The sequence below is a fragment of the Hordeum vulgare genome, chromosome 1H (genome assembly GCF_904849725.1).
Source record: "Hordeum vulgare subsp. vulgare chromosome 1H, MorexV3_pseudomolecules_assembly, whole genome shotgun sequence".
NCBI lineage: Eukaryota > Viridiplantae > Streptophyta > Magnoliopsida > Poales > Poaceae > Hordeum > Hordeum vulgare.
The window spans coordinates 508,392,579-508,410,454 of NC_058518.1; the positions used below are offsets into that span (position 1 = coordinate 508,392,579).

The window sequence follows — 17,876 nt, forward strand, 5'->3', positions numbered from 1 at the left end:
GGTGGCGGCGCCTCCGTATCGTAAAACGTGATGAATCCTTCTCTTTGATTTTTTTTTCCGGGCGAGACGGAAGATATAGAGCTGAGTTTGGGGGCGGTGGTTCCACGTGGGCCCCACAAGCCCTCACGGCGCGGCCTAGGGGGGGTGGATGCGGCCTGTGGGCTTGTGGCCCACTCGCACGCCCCCTCCGGTGGATCTTTGCGCAGGTATTTTTCTTTTATTCCAGAAAAATTCTCCGTAAGTTTTCAGGACATTCCGAGAACTTCTATTTCTCCACAAAAACAACACCATGGCAATTCTGCTGAAAGCAGCGTCAGTCCGGGTTAGTTCCATTCAAATCATGCAAATTAGAGTCCAAAACAAGGGCAAAAGAGTTCGGAAAAGTAGATACGACGGAGACGTATCAATGCTATGGAGTCGCGTTGGACAGATCCTGCCATCGGTGGGGCTTTGTCCTCGCAGGAGAGGTGCAGTGCAATGCGGACCGCCTACCTCCTCCAACCCGAAGGGGACGACACCCCACTCGATGGATCCGGACTGGTCAGAGTCATATCCACTTACTCACTTGCCGGAGAAGGCCGACGACCGCTGGAGGTGAGCTTGGGTGGCGGATGAGAGTGGAGGGGAGGGGAGTGAAGTGGCTAGGGTTTGATGCGGCGAATGGATGGGGATGAATATATGTAGGGTCGATGTGGGCCACTGCGGGCCAGGATATGAGGGGTGTCGGTCAGCCCGGGCTTTTGTGGCCATTGAGGCCCCGACTGGGTCGAAATTTCATGACTGGGCGGCCTGCCCGGGCGTTCAACGGGGATTTGGGGCGCCGGATGTAGATGCTCTTATTGCTACGTGATTCATGGGACTATGGGAGCGAAGTGTGATACTCCCTCCATCACGGTTTAGAAGGCGCGCATGAGCAATCTCTCGGACCATGGTGAATCTGGATTGGTTCTAATTTTTTTGCAAGTGCTCATACAATAACCGCATGACGCCTAACTATTTGAGAAGATAATGCACAATAACTCACACAACCACTAAACAAAGAGTGCTTGCAGCCTACTAGTACTTTTAATTAATCAATCATTAAATGTCACGCGCCTTAATCCTCTTCTATTCTCGAAATGCATGTAAACGGAACTGCGTCTTCTAAACCGTGACGGAGGAAGTACTAACTGGCGGGGGTGTCTACGACGGTTAGGAGCAGGAAATGGAAGGATACGTGTCCACAAGGACATGAGCTCATGGAATTAGGGTTAGTTTTAGGGAGCACTCATAACCTCTTTATTAAACTGTTCATATGTTGACACGATTAATTTATTGGATTTAAAACTAATTTAAATCCATCTCGACATAGAAGGGAACTGTTGACTAGATTATTGTTCATAGTAGATACATGTTGCACGTTTCTTAGCTGCACAATCTTCCCCGAAGTGAACTTCGGGTCCACTATGACAAATCCACGAACAGAAGCATACAACCCATTCCTCACTAGGACATAAGAATCACGTGTTACCTGATAAGAAGTGAACAAAAACAAGTCAGCACCCATGTGATCGTTAACACCCGAATCAATCTACCAGTATGTTGATTGAAATACTGGAAAACAATAGGTAAATTACCATACCCGTTAGTATTGCTACTGGTCACCATGTTGGCATTTTTTGAATCTGTTTTCCGTCTGTGGTTCGCACGTTCTAGGCATACTTTGGAAAAGTGTCCGGCCTTCCCACAAGTGTAGCACTCTAACTTAGCCATATTCAACTTCCTCTTCTTAAAGGTTGTAGTCTTCACAGGCTTGTTCTATTCTTTGTTCTTGTTCTCAGGGTATCTCTGCACCATATTGGCGGTAGGTTGAACCTTGCCTCCTTTCTTAGTAGTGTCTTTAACCCAAGTTTTCTCCTCAACGTCAAGAGATGTAATCAAATTTTCAACCGATACCTCTTGTCTCTTATGTTTCAGAGTAGTGGCAAAATTCCTCCATGATGGAGGCAACTTCGCAACTTTGGAATCATGCACTCAGCCATAATTTATCGGGTAAGGCACACTTAAGGAGTTCAGTTCCTTCATAATGCATTGTATCTCATGAGGTTATTCCACCACAGAACGGTTATTCACCATCTTGCAGTTGTGTAAACTCTTCGTGATGTACAGTTCATTGTCTGCATCTGTTGCACCAAATTTAGTATTTAGTGCATACCATGGTGTCTTTTCATCTTGTATGTGTATATACACATCATAGAGCTAGCACTAACAAGAATTCAGGACTGTAAGCCATAGCGTTGACTTCACCTACCACTTCTTAAAATGCACATCGATAAACTTATCTGACTTTATTGTGTCAGGGAATCCAGCCATAGTTAACTCAAAAAATTGCATATAATTAGGATTTTAAAATATTAGAAAAATTCATGATTAATTTTAAGAAATAATTCATGACTAGAACAGAAATATCATGCAACAATATAGCATACTAGACAAACTGAAAAACATGCACAACAACATCGCACATGTAACGAACTACAAGTAGCATGAACAGATCATGATGAAAATATTGTACGTTAGTTGTTGCACTTGCAAGAGCAACGTTGTTGATGACCATGTACTCCCTCCGTCCGAGTGTATAAATCATTTTACGAAGATCAAATAATTCCAATACACTTAAACGCATTGCATTAACTTTTACCTTGTTTCTTATTTTTTGACATGAAAAAAGGAATCAACCAATAATAGACTTGGGACATGTATGTTTTTAACGACTTAAGACTAACTAACACGACATGCAGTGGTTAGTTTATTGCATGCAATGGTATTAATTAGAAAATTAACATTAATTTCTCTTGTTCTCCTCTTCGTCTTGATCGCAGTGCACGACCTAAGATGACTTATACACGGACGGAGGAAGTACGGGATGAAGCAGACTACGATGGTGACGCAAGTTGCAAAATGAGGCAAGACCATATGTTTTTTGGTGTGTCTTTGGTCGGAGCTAGCAGTAGTATATCCACATTCTTAAACCGACTTGATTTTTAAGCCGTATACATCGATAAAAAATAATATATATTTTTGATAAGAGGCGTTTTATTACTTAAAATATTTAAGTCTTACCCTAGGCCTCTGCATACTGAGATGCACACACCCAAAGAAGAAATAATAACTTGTCTGCCAAGATATCAAAAATTGAAACGGCAAAAAGAGGTCACGTCCCTCCAAGGCCAGGGATCGGATTTTGGCAAATCACTCACGCGCAAGTCGCACGCCCGCGCGCCCCGGCCCTTGCCCGACTAAACGAGGCGAGCACACGTGTGTGGTGTACTTTTTCTCTCCTTGACACATCACTTAGTGTGGTGTAGAGAACCTACCGTATAAAGTGATTAAACACTTCCTCGAGTAGCAGCATGGGATAAACCACTTGCCATATATTTATTTTGACATTTAATTAATTGTATCGGGGCTAGGCCCCATTATTTATGCAGGGAAAAGAGAGTATATCAACTAGATGAAAGAGTATTTCTCAAAAAGAAATCTAGATAAAAGAGTACAATTACTGTCCATGGCATGAGTAATTTTGGAGGAAATTAAAACACTACAGTAGATTAGGGTTAGTTCTTTTGGCGGCTTAAAAAATAAGTCATCTCCTTTCCGGCTTTCCCATGAGCCGCATACCTCGTTCATTGAGGCTTCCGAACTAGTTATGTGGTAATTAATTTAAAAGCCTCAAAAAAATCAAGAAACGACATATTTTTTAAGCATGGAAAAGGCAGCTTATTTTTTAAGCCGCCCAAAAGAACTAGCCCAGGTGTCATGCAATTGTCCACTCCAATTTTACAATGCTAAATTTGTACAAAATTTTAGGAAAAAATTCGTTGCAAGAGATTTGTGTGCATGGAAAGTTTTTTTTCTTTTCCGGAATAGGAATTTATGTGGAATATAAAACACAAAATCCATTAGAACAATCCTCTACAATTAAACACTACAAATCAACTTGAATATGAAAAAAAAATTCGTAAACATTCAAATCTCTACTTTTTCCACATAAAACGTTTGAAAAGATGCCCTATTTTTTTTGTCTACTGTTTTGAGATAGCTCACCATTAATGCCGAATGGTTGAAGATGTGTTCTACTTTGATCGTGAAAGGAAGGACAACCCACAAATCAAGGACCCTGATAAGTGTCACACGTATGGTATGAAGCAATTCAGTCCTCGCGTTTTTTATGACAAGTTTAGTTAATTGATGATGACAATTTTTCGTTTGAATGGCAAATTTTTAGTTTTCTAATGATAATTTTAGTTATAAAACGCCATGTCAGTGTTACTCCGTGCCACACATATGACACTTGCATTTGGGTAAAGTGATAGATAAAACGGTCGTCTTGTTTTCTCTTGAGCTTCCTAGAATTATTTGAGAACGTCATGTATTCCACCACACAAACATAAAAAGCTACTGGGGATTCACAAAGAAGGCGTGTGTTTAACTACTCCCTCCGTTCCTAATTATAAGATATTTTAAAAAAATTATTATAAACTACTATACGAAGCAAAATAAGTGAATCTATATTTAAAATATATCTATATGCATCCGTATGTAAACTATAGTAAAATCTCTAAAAGGTTTATATTTTGAAACAGAGAGAGTACATTTGTAGCATATATACTAAAAAAGAAAAAACTATACAGAGTAGCGAGCGCTGACTCGTCTCATCCCATTACTTAATTAAGCTCTCACCGATAATGGCGGATCAATTACATTTACAAGGGACTGACCGACTGAGTCACGTGACAATCACGGTGTGCATGTGCAAACCGCCCTTTGTGCGCTGTTCCGACGCCTTGCTGGCTCTCAACCCGCCACCGCAGAGCCAACCACCGGTCGTTGGCCGCCGGTTTCCGTCGCCGCCGCGAGGTAGGCGGCGCAGACAGGCCGGGCCGGCGCCCCGAGGGCGGCGTCCACCGCTGCGTCGCTCCACCGGTCCCTCATTGCCCTGTTCAGCCGTGCCACGAACCCCGCGCGCCGCCGCTCCAGGTGCTTCAGGAACCGCGGCGAGATGCAGTGCGTGTTCGACGCCGACGCGCGCTCCTCCGCCGGAGACGACGGCTCGTCCGGGACGGCGGTGGCGAGGTACTCCACCATGGACTCCGTGACGCGCGCCGGCGCGGCGCCGCGGCCGTCCCACAGCCACATGCGCGCCACGGCGCGCCGCACCGCGGCGGCGACGGCGTCGGCGGCCCCGGCGCTCCCGCCGCCGGAGGACGGCGACAGGAGGCGTGGGCTCAGCGAGATGACGTACCCCCCGTCGGTGACAGCGTCGACGGTGGCGTCGGCGGCGGTGAGGTTGCCGCCGGCCATCAGCCGCACGGTGACGCGGGCGACCCGGCGCCGCGGGAACGAGGGGTCCGGGAAGAGGGCCTCCTCGACGCGGCGGCTGGCGCGGTGGAGCACGCGCTCGGCGCGGCCATTGGCGACGAAGAGGAGGTCGAAGCGCTTGCCGGCGGCCCCGGCCGTGCCGCCGCCCGGGACGACGTCGATGCGGAAGCCCTTGGATGCCTCGTGCTGCGCGAAGAGCGAGACGGCGGCGACGAGGGCCACGGCGAGGTAGCGCGCGGCGATGCTCCGGCCGGAAGGGGAGGCGCGGGACGGGGAGACGTTGTGGGCCGCGCCGTGGCTGTCGTCGTCGTCGACGGTGATGGACGTGGAGGAGCAGGCGGCGGCGGAGACGGGCAGGAGCAGCGGGGCTTCCATCGGCGACCGACCGACCGGAGACAGAGCAGAGCAGTAGTTAAGCTAAGCTCTAAGCTTAGCTGCCAGCCAGCGAGGGAGTGGGGGTTGGGATTGATAATTGGGCCGTGGCAATAATGCGAGCTTTGGCGCGCTACTTAAAGGCGAATTTTCAGCCAACGTCCCAACGGAGCGGCCTAAATGATTTATTTACTGTATATATAAATTTATTTATTTTATGGAGAGGCCTAAATGATTGATGTGACTGGGTTATGTGTCAGGTTCTTCTTCCCTCGAATCGAACCTGCTGTGCTCGGCAGATTTTTCTTCTGGTGCGCATCCAGCAGCAGATCGATGTCCGTGTCGATTTCCCGCTGCGTGGTAAAAAAATGTAGTAGTAGTAGTATTTGTCTAGGGTAAACTAAAGGTGGGCCTTTGATTTATTTTACCAATGGGGATTGGCACCACAGAAACTACCGGCCATTGCATCACGCCCAAGCTCGACCACTAACTTGTCTGTCCGGTGACTAGTCGTCAGCGGGCGTCTCAACAAGATTCGTTAATTAAGTTTGCTCAAGCAAAGCTTGTTTTGTTTATGAGAAGATTGCAGGGGCCTCCCCCGAAGCCGTTCAATACTACTTACGGTGTTTAACACGAACTACAGTACCATCTTATACTGACTCAAGGTCAACGACGTGCTAAGACAGGTTCAAGCATTCGACATGCACATACTCAAAGCATATAAACCAAACTTCACATCTTCAAAGGAGCCGGAGGAGATCTTCAGACAAAGCTTGTGATATAGGAGTAGCAGTATGCATGTAGTATATCCAGTTGATTAGCATGATTGCATGGGCTCCATTTCCTCATTTTGGCGCCCAGCTACTCTACTAGTCCCATGTGTCTCGGTCGGTACCCGAACCGCGGATGAATGCCAGCACGCACCATGACCCTCCCCCTCCACTTGCCACATGCATTGAGTCATCGACTATATTGTACTCCCTCCGTTCCTAAATATAAGACTTTTTAGAAATTGCACTATAAACTATATATGGATGTATATAGACATATTTTAGATTATAGATTCACTCATTTTGCTCCGTATGTGGTCTCCTAGTGGAATCCCTAAAAGGTCTTATATTTTGGAACGGAGGGAGTAGTCTAAATATTTTTGGTAATATTTTGACAACTGGTTGAGGGGTGTTGATAAAAGTAATTCTTCACAAATCCTCATGCGGCGGTAGTATTTCAGGAATTATTTTTTTATATTTTTAAATAAATTTTAATCTAATCTCCAATGCATGTTATTCATGGATGTAGCCATGTACCCATTGGCTCCATACTTAGGCATATGGACCGGGAGTTTTATTGCATAATCTGGGGTCGGACGAGAGGAAAATTTTTATGAAGGCGCTTACCCGGTTCGAGCATACGGACCTGGAGTTTTCTTCCATCATGAATGACGATTTAGGTTTTTGTATAGGACATTGTATGCCATATGGCACTCTTTACTTTTTATTGATGTAAAATGATGTTTTATTTTATGCTTTTTTTGAACTTGTTGGTTGTGTGCAACTTGTTCTGCATATATCGGGTATTTACCCATTGTAGTTGTATCAACTTCATATGACATTTGATCTTCGGTGCTCAGATAAGGAGTTGATAGCGTCGAATAGGGATCCACGATTAGCAAAGTCATCAAGTGAGTGGATCCTTGGCAAGGGAAATCATTTTTCCCGGGCTAACTCTCATCAATGCTTGCTTATCCGCGATCTCTATATTTGTGATGGGCCTCTTCATTCTCGGGGATGGGTTCCATCACAATTTGACAAAGTTAGAGCTCAATGCTTTTGGGAGTCTATCACGGCTAAGCGTAAATATCACATGGTCGGATGAACTTGCATTTATAACCAAAAAGGAGGGGTTCCGCGCTTGACAAAGTTAGAGCTTGGTTCTTTTGGGAGAGATACGTGACTAGGTACAGATATAACATGGTCAGATGGACTCATATTTTTAAACCCCAAAACTAGGTAGGTCTGGGCATCACCAACTCCAAGAAAATGAATTTAGCACTAGTGACCAAGTCGATTTTGGAAAATTGCTTAGAGGGATGAAACATGAAAGCCTTTGGGCTTGTTTTTTTAAAGCCGGCTATTTTTAGAATGGGTCATTCTTCGACCTAAGGACAAGGGCTCCCAAGTTTGGAATGTACCTGAATTTTCAACTTGGATGCTTTTCCTCTATAGGGAATGGGACATTACTAAATTCTAGTTTTCTAGGTGGATCAATAACAAACCCATATGCACTTGATTTCCTTGAGCTCTTTGTCATTGTTTACTTGCTTGATATCCTTCTAAATTAAGTTTTCGTAAACGGTTAAATCAACTTACATTTCTATACAACCTATCTACTCCTGGGCTTATTGCTTGAGAAGCTTTGCAGATGTTGGTTGCAGGAGCTTCACTTTTTGGCGGAAAGGGGTTGTGCTATGAGGGACCTATAGGCATCGGGTGTGTTCTCGGTCAAATCTCTACACGTCGGGTATAGAGTCCTAGGGTGAGATATGATGTGAATTCCGGTTAAAGTTCGTATTTTCATATGCCAAGCTTCGCTTGACCGCCTCCCATCTATGATTAATCTTCAGAAATCATCGTGGCCCGAGGCCGGCTTGATGGGCCGACTTCCCGTGAGGTTGGAGTACCATCACTATTTATGCAGAACTTTTTAACTTTGCCATAACTAATATTGTCACTAAATATATGTCATTTGTTGATGCATCTTTCAATGCATTACCTTAGTAACACTGCCAAATATAACTTCCCTTCAATCCATATTAATTATTGATAATTTAGTAAAAATTTGTACTAAATGAGCGACAATTAATATGGACCAGAGGGACTAGCATAATTAATAATAATCATGTCCAAATATAATAGTAAAATATTTATTTATTATGCATTTTTGTGCTAGACTAAAATGGCATTTTCTTGCATTTTTATTTCATTGATTTAATTTGGATATAAGATTGTTTTTCTTTAAATGGCTCCATTGTAGGTCCAAGAAACTATTGCATTACTTAAGACTCTAAAAGTATTTTCGTTCATTTACATGTGAACTTGTTCATAGCATCCAGAAATATCAATAATATTAGATATGGTCTTTTAAATTTTATAATCTACAAAATAATTTAGTAGACATTTCTAGAGTAGAAGACTATAAAACTGTTGGCGTGAGTAAATATAAATTGAAGAACGTTATGACTAATGCCTATTCCCAAGTAGTCTCTTCTCAGTAGGGTCCAAGAGAGGGTGGACGAGGAGGGACGTACCCAAAAAGTAGAATACTTAAAAAACAGACCGAAGGTACCAAAAACTGGAAATAAAAAAGTACTCTCTCTGTTTTTAAATATAAGTCTTTGTAAAGATTCCACTACGGACTACATACGGAGCAAAATGAATGAATCTAAACTCTAAAATATGTCTACATACATCCGTATGAAATTCGTAGTGAAATTTCTAAAAATACATATATTTAGGAATGGAAGAAGTAGCTAAAAACATAAGAAATCCGAAAAGAAAACAGGAAACCAAATAAAAGGAAATAAAAAACCACCAAAATTTGTGCTTCACTTATTTTTGGAAAGCACAGAAGTACATATTGTAATTTATGCGGAAGCATAACTATGCTTCACGCAGAAGCACTTTTCTGTGAAGCAGGGAAGCACAATTTTTATGCTTCACACAGAAATACAAATGTTCTTCACTTTATGTTGAAGAAAGAAGAAACATCAGAAAATAAAAAAAAGACGGGGAAATGTTACCTGGCGACGAGGGGTTCGAACCCACGACCTCCTGTGTGCGCGCGTGCACCCAACATCACTAGGTTGAGAGGGTTTTTTTTGAATATTTTGTGTTTAAGTGGCACATACATTTTTCAATTTTAGGCTCACACTTCTATTATTGACAGATGATATTTTTTATTTTTAATGGCATGACAATTATATTACTAAGCGCATGCCATTTCTATTAACGATATGATGACATTTTCAACAATAATAGAATGAAAATTTTATTATTGAGAGATGAAATTTTGAGTTTTACTAGCATGACTATTTTATTATTAAGCTCGTGACATTTTAATTAACAATAGGATGTCATTTTTATCTATAATAGATGGTATTTTTACTAGAAACGGGAGGGCATCTTTTATAGTTTGAGAGGATGCCTTTTTTATTCTTTAATGACATGACAGTTTTTAGTTTTAGGGTGTCTCCATATAATTTTTTTATCTAGAGGATGGTAGTTTTATAAAGTAGCACAAAAAAAAATTAAAGCATGGCATTTTCCCAATTTATAATTTTGTGTTTTTTTTGTTCGCGGTACTTTTAACCCCAGGATGGTAGTTCTAAAGTTTTAGCATGTCGTTTTTTAATTTTATAATTTTGTGCTCTGTTTTTGTTCATGGCATTTTCTCGAGGATGGCATTTTGTTATCTAAAGTATAGGGTGTCAATTTTTAAGTTTAACATGGAAAAAAAATATCTAAATCACTCAACTCTTTTTACTGTGGCAATTCAAGAAAAAAACTCTAATTGGCCCTTTTGGGTTTGTGGGGTCATGCTGGGCTTAAAGAGCCAAAAGAGAAAATTAAAAAAATATCTAAATCACTCAACACTAGATACTATTGCAAACTAAAAAAACTATGCATTATAGGGTTTAAAGAGCCAAAAGAGAAAAGCAAAGCAAAGGCTAAAAGAATATGAAAAACAAAGAGTATAATCCAAAGAAACCTTTTAAATGGAAAAAAGCGCACAACGACAACGCTGGAGCGCTCCGCGCCAGTAAAACATTTATTATTGCGGAAGGCCTCCAAAGGCATCTGCGCCCTTCGTTTAGTTGCTCCCATCTTTGCCGTCAACCAGCACCACTCCAGCCCATGTGCCTAAGTAAAACCCACACGAGGTAGTCCAAAATAAACCGCCCAATTCCCAAGTCAAAAAAAAACAGAGTGCAAACTGCATATGTTTTGACTTGCTACTTTCTGTTAGAAGATGAAAACATGTTCCTTGTATAGAATCTTCTCCGAGAGCATGTTACAAACACTTGCTTCTTAGAATATAGAAGAACAAAATTTACTAGTATTAGTCATCATTAAAAACATTATTTAAACTAAAAAACTGAGAATCGGTGCATTTTTTTCACACCGTTAACATTGAGCCCCCCTTCAATTTCATTAGAAGTTAGGGCCTCTTTGATTTGAAGGATTTTGAAAACGCAGGAACAGGAAAAATAGAGGGTTGGAGTGGCATGTCCATTTGAACCCTATAGGATTAGGAAGGAGTGTTTGATGCCACAGAAAAAAAACAAAGGAATTGTAGAAAGAGGTTGGAGTGGATGTTTGATTTCCTATGAAATGTAGTACAAAAGATTCCATAGGAAAAATTCCTATTGGATCCAATCCTATGAATCAAAGGACCAATGTAGGAAAAAATCCTAAGAATTTCAATCCTCCAAAAATCCTATAGAATTCATTTGAATCAAAGGAGCCCTTATTGTAATATACAAGCTACACCTAGAAATATCCAAGCCCCATTTCTATGTACATATTTAGTTTTTTTTGTACGTCACATATGAAAGTATATTACTCTGTACTAGCAAAAGGACCCGTGCGTTCCAACGGGAAAAAAACAATTATAATCTCCAATGGTGCTGATCATATTATGTCTTTAAAATTTTAGGACATTTTTGAAATGCATGAACATTTTTTTAATTAGCAACATTTTTTTCAATTGCACTCAAAAAATAACACACAATTTTTTTTAAAATCATGGACTTTTATTGTTTTCACCAACATTGTTCTCAAAATTATGAACATTTTTCTCAATATGCGAATATTTTTACAAAAATCCTGACAATTTTTTGAATTCAAAAACATTTTATTTTTTCTTCAAACTTTTATTTTAAAATTCCCAGTTTTATAAATTGCAAAAGTTTTTCAAAGTTCTAAATTATTAAACTCAAAAATAGAACAGAAAAATGAAAATAAAAAATAAGACTAAAAACAGAGGCACAAACTGTTTTTAAGATTTTTACACGGGCTTTTGTTTAAAATCGTTGACTTTTTAATTTTATGGATATTTTCTCAAAGTTATTTTTTTATATGCAAACATTTTTCAGAACTCCTGAGTAGTTTTTGAATACTCAAAAAAATATCTTTTTTTGAATATTTTATTTCGAAATTCTCAGTTTCTTAAAATTGAGAAAAGTTGTTTGAAGTTCTAAATTACTTAAAGTAGAAAAACAAAATAAAACTGAAAAGAAAAATAAAAAAAACTAAACTAAACTAAAAAAACAGGCGCCCACGTATGGCCCGGCCCAAACAGGTGTGTTGCATCTTTTTCCAACACCTAGAGCGTAATATAGGAGGTGCCTACATGGGTCGGCCCAGTCCGGAGATTTTTTTCTGTTTGAAACGTTTTTTATGACTTATAGGTGGCATTGGTGGGTAATTTTAGTCAACTTTAAGGACAATTTGGATGATGTATGAAAGAAGCACTATTTGCTTTATTAGTACTAGCAAAAGAGACCGTGCATTGCAACGGAAGCAAACTATACAACACTTCTTAACCTAATAATCATGACTTAAGATCTTTATTTAAACTTACTGCATAAATAGAATTTAAAAAATGTTAAATAAGTAAAATAACATCATATTTAGATTATACACATCACTATAGATTCAAATTACATTATAAATAGAAATTTCAAATTTAAATAGGTAAGATACATTAGATTTCGATTCAACACATTTTTTGAATGAAAGTTCATATGTAATAATTTAAAATTAGAGTTACAGTTTTAAAAGATATAATTGTTTACAGTATTTGTTAATTATAATTGAATCGCGGATTAATTAACAACATGGATCGGCCTCGTTATGAAAAATGGATTGTACGCTATTGATTAAAATTACAGCATAAATATTATTTAAAAATTATTAAATAAATAAATAATATTATATTTAGATTGTGCGCATCACTATTGATTTAAATTACATTATAAATGGAATTTTAAAAAATTAAATAGATAAACTAACATTATATTCAGATTTTACATATTTTTCTAATAAAATTTCATATATAATAATGTAAAATTGGAGTTACTGTTTAAAAGATATAATTTTTTAAAGTATTTTGCACTTATAATTGAACTACAGATTAATTAATTAAAAACTGTAGGAGTGTTTTCGAAAACATACGAAAAATGATTGTTTTTTTTACTCAAGTATGTACTGCGGGTTTATTTTATGAAACTAAAGGAGGTTTGTACAAAAAATCCAGAAAACCGTTCGTTCTCTCACTGTGTTATATACTGCGGGTTGATTTCGAGAAAGCACGGGGGGTTTCTTGTAAAAACGAAAAAACGATTCGTCCGTCACTTAAATCTGGAATGCGGGTTGATTTTGGGAAACTTCAGGGGGGGTTTTACAAAACGACCACGACGGACGGAAGAAGCACTGCGTGCTTTACTATTAGGGAAAGACTAGTAAAAGGGCCCGTGCGTTGCACCGGGTGTAAATAAAATATGCTTAGACAGTTGGAAAAAACTACCACTAAAACAAAATTGCAATCAGTCAAACAACCATATAAAAATATATTTTTCAAATAATTTTGGTTTAAAATAATTTTTCAGTTTCTAAATCCCATATCATTATCAGAAAACAAACTAATAAGTAAACATGGATATGCTCTTCCTTGATTTTCCACATGGCAAGTTGAAACACTTTTTGTTGTCAAAATCGAAGTACAGTATCGAAAGTATTGGGATAAGATTTCCAATCAAAGTTGATGAATGATTTTGGTTTAAATAGTCAACAAAACAATGCTATTAGATCTGATTGCTACATGTCTAAGGCTCAATGTTTCCACATTCCATGGTAATTAAAGTAGAATAATTAGAATTTCTATTACAGTTATGAGTACATCAAGGACTAAATGAAACATGTACTGGCCGACCATCATTTTCTTAAGTATTTCCCTTTGCTATTATTTCAAGTTGCATAGGATTACATTCAGCATAACTTAGTATGTATTTCTACCAAGTTAATCTCGAGAATATATGATGGTGGTATTAAAACCATTATTTCAAGTCAAGAGAAGTACTTCGTGTTGCACTCAAAGCTAAGATCGCAGGCCCGTAGTAGCCTTGAGTAGGAATGCAGCAAGTCCCCTTCCGAGCCCAGAAGAGATGAATCTCAAGAAAGTTCTTCGTGACAGGAACAATGTAAAGAGACTGAAAACATAACAGTGACATTTTGAACCCAAAATGAAAGCCGAGAGAACCTACTAAATATACTTAAGATGTTGAGGAGATATTGAAATATGGACGAACCTGTTGCTGGAACTATCAACAACGAAATTATTTGTCACCGGATTCAGATTCCTAAGTAGAATGAACAACAGGCAAAAAATCAGAAGGCATTGATCGTACTTCATACCATATTCGGGACTTCTTTGTGATAGCTTAAATAAGAAAAGTTAATTTATGCATAAATTTTGAGCTAGTCTGTAAGATTAATGTCTCACTTCACTCATAATAGGAGCCATAGGCATCTTAAACAATTTTATAAATACTTGTAAGATAAATGCACCAAAACAGTGTTTCAGGTATATCAAATATGGTTCTCGCTTATTTCATATGTACATTATAAGCCTAGCAAGTAAGCTCAGGGGCCTAACTTAGACCAAACGTGCCCTTAGTTGGGCTATATTTGATTGAGCAAAAAAGGAAAGTTTCAGGACCTGGAACTTACAATTGTGAATCTTTAGCCCAAGAAGGAACAGTTCCTGAGAGCTGGTTGTAAGAAAAATCTCTACGAAGTAAAAAACATGAAAGAACCATCAGAGATTAAATAAACACCTTCCTTCATTTACTGTGTAAATAAAATTAACCACATTACATACAAATTTCTAAGCGAAGATCCTATTGATCTTGGGAGGTTCCCTGAAAGGCTATTATTCCCAAGAAATCTAGTCACAAGAAAATTTATAAACATTAGCTACAATAATGATGAAAGCCTTCATTTCATAGAAATATGCTTTGCAAGTCAAGGTAGTCCATACAAGAAGCTTAATGAGTTCAGATTCAACAAGGTTTGTGGTACTTGGCATGTGATGTTGTTGAAACTCAAATCCCTGTAACAAAAAAAAAGAACGAGAAGGAAGGATGTCATCAGCCAATGTGTAATCCAGAATGATGCAAGTATCTTGCACGAAAGGAATTTGGTTGTAGTTTACTTTGGAAATAAAATGCTTACACCCGAGAGAAACGGGACGACTCGGAGCGGGATATCGCGGGGGCGTTTGGCTCATAATGCTGCAGCAAAGAAGTGCAGTGTTGCAAGCTCCAAATATGCCATGTGTGATCTCTGGGAAAGATAAACATACTTGTTGCGTCCTAACAGGAAAAAAATACTACATACTCCTAACGGAAGGAGGACGCGTTTATGTTCTATACTTCAACACAGTTCGCACACATGTCGCCGTTTATCCTCTTTCTTAGGCAACAAATACTTTCATTATCTAGTTAATGAGCAACTTACACATAGAAAATATTTGATGGTAGGTAATTTAGTAATGTAGAAAAATAGTAGGATCCGTTATGTACGGTCTTATATTCAACTATAGCAGACTAAAATTTGAAGGGTCCAAGTACTTTGGTCAGCTCATTATTTAACAACATAGAGGCTCATACTTTAACTCTATCACAGAATACCCAGAACAATTATTGGGAAGTCCTTAAAATCGAATAGAAGCAAAGAGTTTCAATTCACCTAACCTAATGTACATGGTCTATGTAATGGAAAAAATGTGCTTCTTGTTATGTGGTGGGCATAGGAGGTTGGCTAGAAAAGGAAGATAAACGATAAACATTATTTCTAGCAGAAAATAATTGAACTGAAGTAAACACTTCTTTACATGTAAACAGAAGTAAACTCTGAACACTAAGAACAGAAAATAGGCTGAAGTTCTGGCCATGCATTATTTATGAAAATAAACTTCAAATTCTTGAGTGTGTGAGACAAAGGACATAGTGTAAAGTGAAATCTCTAATAGTAGATGAACATCCAGCCAAATCAGATAGCCATGATATCTATTGTAAAATTTGAACAGTTCAAACAAACAATGTCAAGCTACTTCTACCAGGAACGGAAGAAGTATATTTCTTAATAAGAATACTAACATGTATGTGATGATATCCTGATTAAAAAACTAAATGAAGGCAAAGTCCCTCAAAAGAACAAATTAAGAAAAGAACTATATCCAGAAAGAGCAGATCAAGCGTATACCCAAGCACACCATCAGCTAACGCCAAAAAAATGCACTTGCATCACATAAGCGCATATTCACTAAATGAATCGGTATCTAGCTACATGCTCATGCCAAGGACTCACATTCAATGGGAAATTATACCCCCAGAGTTGTTGAAACCGAACAGTTCAAGAACCAAAGAAAATCTCAAACAGACCAAGTGATTCGAGCAAGAACCACTGGATTGTTGCATGGGATTATGAAATTAGACTAATAATCAAGGAAAATAGCCAAAGAAAGGGGCCTCAGAGGCAACGTCGTTCGATGTAGAAGCATGCCCTGATACTTGTCCAAGAAGGCTCTCTCAAACTCTTGCGCATGATACTTGATGTAGCGGTCAACTGTAGTGATATTCATCAGTTTATTCGGGTCAACTTTCCCTAATCTCTCGATGTATACTTGCCTTCCTTGCCTGTCAACTCCATGGTAACCCTGAGGATAGTAGGAAAGCACCTCGTCTAGCTCTTCAAAATCAAAATCCTAGAGGATTCAGTTGTCAGAGGCAAGTGGAGGTTATATTGTCGAGAAGAAGTAAAAGTCTAGTTTAAGAATAAGGATACTTTTCCTCCAGGCCAGCATCATTAGTCTCACGCACCTCGAGTATTGTATCCGCACCGAATTCTTTTCTCCATTGAAGCATCTCAGCCCACATATGAATGGCTTTCTCAGTATCAAATTTCCTTGCCTTCAAAAACCTACAGTGCATAAAAAGGCAGGGTAGTTTTAGGCTTCTAGAGTAATTAAAACAAGAAATTCTCTGTCCATGCTTCGGCAACTCTTTGTCTGCTGCTGAGTTATGTTTGAGCACCAACCTCAGCAACATGTGATAGTCATTTTGCTTGTCACACAGCAAGTTCCTGCTCAAAAGCTCTTGCTGAAATGTGAACACGGCGCGTTCCTCCTCCTCGTCTCTGACATCTTCAATTGTGAAGGAAGAAGCCCGATGCTCCACCTTCCTCTTCCCCCGCTTCTTGAGCGAATGCGTAAGCTTGCTTGACGCATTTAGCGCTTTCTTCTTGAGTGACCCGCCGATGGACAGCCTTCTCCTCTCATCCTCCTAGTTCTCCACGTCTGACCTCCGATCTTTTCGCTCGTCGAATAAGAACAGACCCTCCGTGCTCTCTGACCGTCGCCGCACTTCATGCAAAACATGTCATTACAAATTAGTAAACACATCAGCAATGAAAGAGATTTTTCTAAGAAAGACTGTCGATCTCGCAGCCTCTACATCAAGCCGAAAGATGAAGAACCCGGATTGGTTATAACTGACATTTTTCTGGAAGCAGCAGACTGAATTTACAGGTTGGGTGACTTCTGTTAGGTGATTATATTGTTATCTTCATCCACACAAATGCACCTGGAATGGAGTAGACATCGAGCAGAGTATCATGAGAATATATGCCTGTCAAGCTTTAGAGTACAGAACAACACTATCTAAATTTCTTTGCATAAAGGTACCATGAGAGTATATGCTTGTCAGACTTTAGAGTACACAACAACACTACTAAATTTCTTTGCAAATATAAAGGTACCATGAGAATATATGCCTGTCAGACTTTAGAGTACACAACAACACCATCTAAATTTCCTTTTCATGAAGGCCTTCTTCGGCATGAAATTAATGTTCTAGGTAGACATGACATGCCTTTGTTCTGACGTTACCAAAGCAAGTCATTAACAGGAAAATGAAACTGTCACCATTAATGTGAAAGGAATCGGTAGGTACATACTCTCCCTTCTGTTTTCACCATCCACATTGTCCTTTATTCCGAGGAGGCCGAGCAGCCATGGCCATG

General features: G+C 39.4%; 3 protein-coding genes across 3 annotated transcripts; all 3 read right to left on the reverse strand.

The window, feature by feature from the left end:
- Positions 1-4,582: 4,582 nt before the first annotated feature.
- LOC123420678 lies at positions 4,583-5,925 on the reverse strand. Its single transcript, XM_045107412.1, has one exon. It carries the CDS (start codon positions 5,734-5,736, stop codon positions 4,837-4,839), a length of 900 nt encoding a protein of 299 aa, XP_044963347.1. The 5' UTR covers positions 5,737-5,925; the 3' UTR covers positions 4,583-4,836.
- A 7,898-nt stretch (positions 5,926-13,823) lies between these two features.
- On the reverse strand, positions 13,824-16,135 carry LOC123420694 (probable LRR receptor-like serine/threonine-protein kinase At1g56140). Its single transcript, XM_045107413.1, has 6 exons — positions 15,027-16,135; positions 14,833-14,904; positions 14,674-14,739; positions 14,523-14,582; positions 14,102-14,152; positions 13,824-14,002 (listed from the first exon to the last, which is right to left on the reverse strand). Exons 1-6 carry the CDS (start codon positions 15,152-15,154, stop codon positions 13,891-13,893), a joined length of 489 nt encoding a protein of 162 aa, XP_044963348.1. The 5' UTR covers positions 15,155-16,135; the 3' UTR covers positions 13,824-13,890.
- Positions 16,136-16,147: 12 nt separating this feature from the next.
- On the reverse strand, positions 16,148-17,212 carry LOC123420711 (phosphatidylinositol/phosphatidylcholine transfer protein SFH6-like). The gene is made up of 3 exons (XM_045107414.1): positions 16,893-17,212; positions 16,676-16,775; positions 16,148-16,560 (listed from the first exon to the last, which is right to left on the reverse strand). Exons 1-3 carry the CDS (start codon positions 16,901-16,903, stop codon positions 16,291-16,293), a joined length of 381 nt encoding a protein of 126 aa, XP_044963349.1. The 5' UTR covers positions 16,904-17,212; the 3' UTR covers positions 16,148-16,290.
- Positions 17,213-17,876: the final 664 nt, after the last annotated feature.